Source organism: Grammomys surdaster, unplaced genomic scaffold (genome assembly GCF_004785775.1).
Source record: "Grammomys surdaster isolate TR1022 unplaced genomic scaffold, NIH_TR_1.0 126278, whole genome shotgun sequence".
NCBI classification, from domain to species: Eukaryota; Metazoa; Chordata; class Mammalia; order Rodentia; family Muridae; genus Grammomys; species Grammomys surdaster.
The window spans coordinates 4,768,649-4,777,023 of record NW_021621078.1 but is presented as its reverse complement, the minus strand read 5'-3'; the positions used below and the strand labels follow the sequence as shown (position 1 = coordinate 4,777,023).

Sequence of the window (8,375 nt, the reverse complement as noted above, 5' to 3'; positions counted from 1 at the left end):
ATGGAAACAAGGCTTCTCTGTGTAGCCCTGGCTGTCTAGGAATGCTCTATGAAGGCCAGGATGGGTCTGAATTCAAGTGATCCACCTGATCATCCACGTGTAGATGTGGTTAGGGGGCAGCTGCACTTCACATTCCACAGGCAGAACACTGGATTGACTTGGTACATCAAGTTCCTTATTTACCCCTAGGAATATGGTCCTAGCCCCAGCTTTCCCTCAGCTTACCGGCAGCAGAGTGACAACAGCATTTGGTCTGGTTGGTTAATGGGATATTCATAACTTTGAGGGCATCAGATATGTGCAATGTTCATTCTTTGGGGCTTGGCCCTTTTTCCTTTTCTCAGAATGAAACGAGATTCCTCCCCAAATGGTCACTGTCACTTACAAATCTCCAGACAGAACACATTTATAATCGCCTAACCTGCAGGCAACCAGAGCCTGGAACAGGTTTACCCAATCAGTCAGTGTTGATCAACCAAACCAGTCAGCTGGTAACACATGAATGTAAGCATAAGTTTTTTGTAGCCTGCTTTTAATAGGGTTCAACCTCTCTTCTAGCCCATCACCTAGCAGAAGTAGCGGAAGAGAAAAGTTATTAAGATACGGGGGAAGTGGACCTGTTCAGCAATAGTTTTTTTTTGGGGGGGGGTGAGCTTGATCTTCTCGGGCAGCAGTTCAGTCCTGTAGCAAACACCAAATATGACTTAGAAGCTGCAGACCAGTCCTCTAGGCAGGCAGACACCAGGCCGCTGTAGTTCAATCCTGAAGAAACTGTAAGGCTTGCCAGCCTAAGGCAAGGCCATGGAAGCGGCAAGCTGCTGCAGGAACCTCCGAGCAGTTCTTGGGTGAGTTTCTCTCAAAAGCGGTGTTATCATCAGTTGAGCTCTACAATGCTATGTAAAGCTTGCATATGTTGAATCATTTTTACATCCTCAATATGAATCCCATTTGATCATGGGGGATTTTTTACATATATGTTCACCAGAGATAATTGCCTAGAAGTCTTTGTTTGTTTTGAACATTCACTCGTGTTGCGTATGGGTGGGGTGCTTGGCGTGCCACAGTATGGCAGTCCTCTCCTTCCACCGTGTGGGACCTGAAGATGTAGCTCAGATGAGCAGGCTTAGCACGGAGAGCCCTCCCTAGCCCTATCTGAGGTCTTCTTACCATGTTCTAGTCTTGTTCAGTATCAGGGCAATGCTGGCCTCGTGCTATGTATGAAAACTTCCTCGCAGTGTTTAGAAGTGTTTGAGAGGATCGGCTCCAGCTGTGCAGTAAGTGGTCAGTAGCTTTCTCCTGGTCTCTGCTCTCATTGTCTTGTTCTGGGCCCAAACTCAGGTCCTTAGGGACAAATCCTGCCCAGACTGATGACTCTGTTTGTTATGGTCACTCCTCCTCTCGTGTATGTCAGCTCAAGTGGCAGTGACGGTTCCTGACAGGGTTTTCAGAGTGCAAGTCTGTTATGTAACATGAAATGGACTGAACATAAGGAACACTTACTTTATCCAGCAGAGATTAAAATAAGAAACAAATGATATTTTCCAGTGTAGTGTATAAAGAGCATATACCATGGCAGAGTGCCCTCTCTCATAACTGATTCATGTCAGTAATAATAGTAACAGTGCCAACAGTGAAATGGGAGAGTACCTGCCTGGCCAGACTGGCAGTCAGAGCTCAGTAGTCAGAGTGGAAGGCGGCCCTGCACACACTCCAAACTTGGCCTCAAATTCCCACAGTGCACTGTGACATGTGTGCACCTCACACACACACACACCAATAATAATGATTACAGTTTAAAAATAGATGAAGCCGGGCAGTGGTGGCGCACACCTTTAATTCTGGCGCTTGGGAGGCAGAGGCAGGCGGATTTCTGAGTTTGAGGCCAGCCTGGTCTACAGAGTGAGTTCCAGGACAGCCAAGGCTACACAGAGAAACCCTGTCTCAAAAAACCAAAAATAAAATAAAAATAGATGAAATTAATACTCAGGCTTTTCTTTTCTCTCACACACACACAATTTTGGTTTCAAAGTAAGTTCCAGGGCTAGAAACTTAGCTGAGGTTATTTTGTTTGTTTTTAAATGATCTATTTATTTTTCTATATATGGGTACTTTTGCTTGCCTGCATGTATGTCTCTGAACCATATGCTTGCAATACTGTGGAGGCCAGAAAGGGCATCAGATCCCCTGGAGTTGGAGTTAAAAATACTTGTGAGCCGCCAAGTGAGTGATGGCATCCAAACCCAGGTCCTCGGTAAGAGCAGCCAGTGCTCTCAACATCTGAGCCAGCTGTCCAGCCCCCTTCTAAAATACACACTTTCCTTGTCATTAAACTGTGAGAGTGATCCCCTGCCTGCCCTGCCAGTATCACCCCCAAAATGTTCTAAGGCCAGAGGTTAAAGTGTTACTATCATTTAGAAATATGAGCTTTTAACATTTATTAGACATCTTTTGTGTGACTAATCTTGTCCCTGACTTTGTAGTTTGAAAGGGTGATTAAGACAAGTCTCCTTAGGAAGTCCACCCCAGATTAAAAGATGAAAGTGTTGGGCTAGGGAAGTTGCTCCGTGCTTAATGTAGAAGACAGACATTCAGTCCCTAGCGTCTACATGGGCCTCAGCCTGTAACTCCAGTTCCAGAGTACCTCTGGACTATAATAAATGTATAATACTCTCATCTGGTCTCCTCAGGCTTCTATTCTATATAATATAATACCCTCATCCAGTCCTCTCAGGCTCCTCTGTGCATGTGGTGCACATAAGCTCAGGCTCAGGCACACACAAATAAATTTAAAACAAACTAAAACCAAAATGATTGTGATGTCTAGAGAGAGAGAATGAATTTTCATGGTACCTGATAAATTAATTCAGTTAATAATACTGGATATAGATAAGTATAAACCAGTGAACCGGAACAAGGCAGGACTCTCTCCAGAGATCCCAGTGATACTCTTCAGAGTTGAACAAAGGGTGATGGTGAAAGACAGTGTAACTGTGAGGACCTGTGACTCAGAACCTGTAACTGTGACAGGTTCGAGTCCTGGAGGAGTGGGTTTCCAGGGGAGGGTGGTCATAGCCTGTCATCCCAGAAGGAAGTTTGGGACAGGAGACCCCTGAAAATTCCAGATTAGCCTGGACTAACCTGTCCCCCATCTCCACTTCTCTTTCTCATTCATACACACACGTGCGTGCGCGCACACACACACACACACACACACACAGAGTGGACTTCCAAATCTCTCAAACTTTATGTGTTTAGCACCTACATGAACACATGGACATAGTTTGTAGCAATCATCAGTCTCAACAAAATCAGTCCAATGTGAACATTGTTAAAAGAAAATACAGCTCTTATTTCAAAGGGAATAAGAGATAATTTGTTCTGGATTCAGCATGGGTGAACATGAGCAGGGACTCTGGTTACCCTGAGTGACTATATCTCAAGGTTTCCATGTTCCATAGTAGAAATGGTTGCATAAACTTTATGGTCACATAGCAAAAGACAGCCATAGTCTGTGCTTTTATGGAAAACATTGTGAGGAAATTGGGGTGGACAAGTTAACAAAGCTTTGTGATAAAATGTTTATGAGAAGGACTAAAAATCCAACATATTGTCAGACGGGATCTGCAGCATTCCAACTTGCCACGATGAGGAAGTCAGGCAGTCCATCTGCAGAATCTTCAGTATGTATGCGCAGTGTAGAGTGTATCTCTTTTTTCAGACAACACTGTCATCCTAGCCCTTGGAGGTTGAGGCAGGAGGACCATAAATTCAAAGGCAACTTTGGCTACATTAATAGCCTCAACAACAATAATGAAGGATGGGGGAAATATTAATTCTACTAAACTACAGCCACCACCAGCAATAACAATAACAACAATAAAAAACCCATAGAAACACTGAAAGCAGTGTGCTGGGTACCAGCAGTACCAGAGATGGCAGGAATTATAACATTACCAAACTACTCAAATTTAGTCATCCTCATGACCTGTTACAAGAAACAATTTAGTCAACAGGTAATTGTCACTCCAAGTATAACTGAGAGTTCCCCACAAATTGCACTTATTATATGCCAAACCTAAGTAATATTCCGCCCTGCTGTTGCTCAAGGGCTCCTTACTTATCTACTCTGGACTCAAAAGGAAACCTAAAAGTCACCTTATAACTTCAGGCTGTGCAGAAATGGATGTTGTGAACGGAAGTGCCTCATTATGGAGAGTCATGTTATAGATCCAGGGCCACAATAATGTTGGGTTATCTTTAGTCCCTTTGATAACCACTTTGGGCCAACATCTTTTGTGACCAACAGATAAAACATTTGGAAGGTATTCTTAGCAAACCCCTAATTTCCTAACCCGAAAGCTAAGGATGTCATCAGACAGCATCTGAGATCTACAGCAGAGATTGTCCCAGGTTGCTATTAACTTGCCTAGCTGTTTTCCCCACTAAGTTTTCTGGTAGGCGCACCCTGAGTAGGGACTAGGGAAGGATCTGTGTTAGAAGTGGAGGTTTGAGAATTGGTTGTGGAAACTCGACAGCTGGTGAGGAATGCTAAAGGCTGGACTTTATGGGGTTTGAGGACACTAAAGTTTTGCCCAAAATGAAATTCTTTGTCAATACTTCCTTCCCATCAGAAATGTGAGATAAGGTATATGGTGACCAGGCCACTAAGCCCAACACTAAGGTGGCTGAGGCAGGCGGATCAGAGTTTGAGGCCAACCAGAAAATCATAGCACCCAGGAGCTAGAGGCAAGAGAGAGTTAACACATGTTTGAGGCCAGCCTGGTAGAGAGTTCCAGACCAGGCAGAGCTCCATTGCCAGACTCCATCTCAAGGAGCCAGAGGAGAAGAGCCGGGAAGCAGCTTGCTTTTACGCTCTCATGGGGCTTAGCACTGACACAATGACCCACCCCTGTTCTTTTCCTTTTTCCTGGAATCAGGGTCATAAGGAACAGAGCCCAGCATTCATAGGGGGAAAGGGTGTAAACAGTCTCAGTCCTTTGAGGTTGCTGGCACACTATCTCTTCTTTTGAACCCCCACTGGAGGAAGAATCATGAAGATTGGGCCTGTGCTGGAACTCTGAGACCACTCTTAATTTATTGAACCATGGGATCACAGTTTTGTTTTTTTAAAAGATGTATATGAGTATACTGTTGCTGTCCTTAGACATACCAGAAGGGGGCATCAGACACTTTTACAGGTGGTTGTGAGCCACCATGTGGCTGCTGGGAATTGAACTCAGGACCTCTGGAAGAGCAGTCAGTGCTCTTAACCACTGAGCTATCTCTCCAGCCCACCTTTGACACAGTTTAAGCAGCCTCTTTCAGGTGGTCCTGAGCTGTCTGTCATTCCTCCTCCTGGGAAGCCTCCATGGATGCTGAGGTTTGTGGTCTGCGTTGGTGTTTAAGCTGGCCCTGCTCTTGCTTGTGAGCTGTAGTATACTACCTTAACTAATAGGTTCTGCGGTATTGGGAAAGAAGTGCATGTATTTTTATCATAGTCTGATTATTTGAGAAAAATTTATTCCTGGTGCACAAGGAAGACTTGGCAGGAATCCCTTCACTATAGCAGGGCTATTGGGTTATTATGTACATCTTGTTGATAGCACCACAGAATAAAGCCATACTCTCTTGACATTATGCAGGTCATCTGGCCACAGAGTCCCGGTGCAAGCCTGCTGCTTCTTGCTTTACTCCAATAGTGTACCTGCTAGGTACAGTAAGTTTAACAGTAGACTAGATAGTAGAAAAGAAGGCTTCCTCAGAGTTCACAAGTAGAAGTTGCTGCTAAGCTCAGTGGCACATGCCTTTAATCCCAGCACTCAGAGGCAGGTGGATCTCTGAGTTCGAGGCTAGCCTGGTCTGCAGAGTGAGTTTCCAGGACAGCCAGGCTACACAGAGAAGCCCTGTCTTGAAGACCCTTGGAGTGGGGCTGGGGGTGGCAGGACTTTCTTTGGCAGTTGTTAATTGTGTGTCCTAGACTGTTTTGTACACATGACATGTCTGTAATCTCCGCACTCAGGAAGCTGAGGCAGAAGGATCGCCAGTTTGAGACTCAGTTTGGGGTCCATTGCACAAAACAAAAAACAAACCCAAAACATGAGGTCAGAATTCAGGCATAGATGTCTGCAAGTCCTGTGCTGTATTTCTAGAAGTGCCTGACTGCCCTGACCCTCAGTAAGGACTGAAGGCTGAGCTAAGCCCTCACATCCCCTATGTGCAGAAGCTTTACAAGTATGCTGTGCTTTCTAATTATTTATGTGAACAGCTATTTGCCAATTTTTATTTCTCCTACTCACGCATGTACTGGCTGCAATATCATTTTTGCTATATTAATAGTTGAGAGTGAATTGCTGCTCAGATAGAAATTCTTAATTAACTTGCTCGCCTGCCCATACTTGGCCGTCTGCTGCTCATATTGAAAGCCCCTGTCCCTTCCTTGAAGGAGCTGCCCTGTATTTTCTGACCTTGTTTTGTTCCGTTGTTCATTACAGTGTGAGCCACTGCTTCATGTGCTGATGCTGGTCTGCCATGCTAGCCTGTCTACCAGGGCCAGGTGACCTGTCCTTTCAGCTTCTTTCTCACACGCAGATGAACACTGGACTTCAGAAATGTAAGTAATAGGGATTCCAGGGAAGGGTGTGTGATCCTGTGCTCCGTCCTATATGAGGGCTGCCCGTATCACATCTGTGGTGCGTGGAGTCTTGGTGTTTCCAAGGTATTCATGAGCTGAGCTGCAGGACAGCAGCTACAAAGGCCCTGTCTATCTGGCAGCAGTGTGGGGTACTCCAGTGACCAGAGAGCTCTCAAGTGCTGCAGGTTCCCAGTGTGCGGGAACTAACCAGCACTGGCAGCTTCCTGCTGCACAGCAAAGCTGCGGGAGCTTTAGCAGCTCACAGGACCGTCACAGAAGGGCTTCCCTTTGAGTCCTGTGAGGAGCTGAGTGAGACTCGTTGTCCAGCTTGCTTCTGTGTCCCTGAAATAGCTATTTATACTGTTGGTGAGTTTTTGATCTCTGAATACACTCTGCCGTGTATTCAGCAGACAGTCCTGGGTGTTGCTGTCTGCTCTCTGAGCCAGTGTGACTTTTGCTCACAGAAGTGAGGAAGCTTTTGCCCTCAGGGCTCAGGAACCTGCTCACTCAGGTTCTTCAGGAGTATTTGTCCACCAGTGTGCCTCCCACCTGACTGAGCCTCCAAGAACTGTCAGATTTCTGTACTGATTTTTGCATTAAATTGGAGCATTATAGTTCCTACTTTTCTCAGACCCCTACTTCTGTCCCTACAGTACATGAAATGCAAGGAAAAGAACTCTTTAACTCTGACTACTATTACAGGTATAGTGTCTAAATGTAACAGCAGCTCTACATTTGGAATAAACCTTTTAGAGCAAAAAGGCAGTGAGCGGGGCAGTGGGCAGGGCAGTGGGGCTTTTCTTCAACAGTTCTGCACTTTACCCGCGTCCTTCGTGGCAGCTGCTAGCAAACTTTCTTGTAAGTGCCAGAAAGCCATTATTTCTAACTTAGTGGGCAACAGTCAGTTGTACCTCTTCAACTCTTCCATTGTTGATCAGAGGCAGCCGTAGACAACATGGGAACTGACTAGTGTAGTTTCATGTCAGTAGAATTTTCTCAAAAGCACACTACAGCTACACTTAGCGATTCATGAATAGTTTGCTGTGAGACTATCAGCAGTTAGAAATAGTCTAGTCTTAATAGGTGTAATGGTACAGGCCTGTAAAACCAGCTACTTGGAAGGCTGAGGCAGGAAGTTCACAAGTTCAAAGCCATCCTAGGCAGCTTAGCTCTTGGACCCTATATAAAAATAAAAATAGGGACTGGAGAGATGGCTCAGAGGTTAAGAGAACTGGATGCTCTTTCAGAGGTCCTGAGTTCAATTCCCAGCAACCACATGATGGCTTACAACCATTACAGATGGCTCTTATCTGTAATGAGATCTGATGCCCTCTTCTGGTGTGTCTGAAGATAGCTACAGTGTTGTCATACAAATAAAATAAACAAATCTTTAAAAAAAAAAATAGAAGCTGGGTGGTGGTGATGCACATCTTTGCTCCCAGCACTCTGGACGTAGAAGCAGGAGGATCTCTGACAGGATAGCCAAGGCTACACAGGGAAACCTTGTCTTGAAAAGACAAAAATAGCCGGGTGGTGGTGGCACACGCCTTTAGTCCCAGCGCTTGGGAGGCAGAGGCAGGCAGATTTCTGAGTTCGAGGCCAGCCTGGTCTACAGAGTGAGTTCTAGGACAGCCAGGACTACACAGAGAAACCCTGTCTCGAAAAAGCAAAACAAAACAGGGAGAGAGAGAGAGAGAGAGAGAGAGAGAGAGAGAGAGAGAGAGAGAGAGAGAGAGAGAGAGAG

The 8,375-nt window shown here is 45.3% G+C and overlaps 1 protein-coding gene across 2 annotated transcripts in view; it reads left to right on the top strand.

Annotated features, from left to right (window-relative positions):
• The window catches only part of Fam222b (family with sequence similarity 222 member B), a 64,673-nt gene that overhangs the window by 44,234 nt on the left and 12,064 nt on the right, over positions 1-8,375 (top strand). For both annotated transcript variants that reach the window (XM_028759418.1, XM_028759419.1), the window contains exon 2: positions 6,492-6,610. In XM_028759418.1, coding sequence (XP_028615251.1) covers positions 6,529-6,610 — 82 coding nt within the window. In that variant the 5' untranslated portion in view covers positions 6,492-6,528. The remainder of the gene's footprint in view (positions 1-6,491; positions 6,611-8,375) is intronic.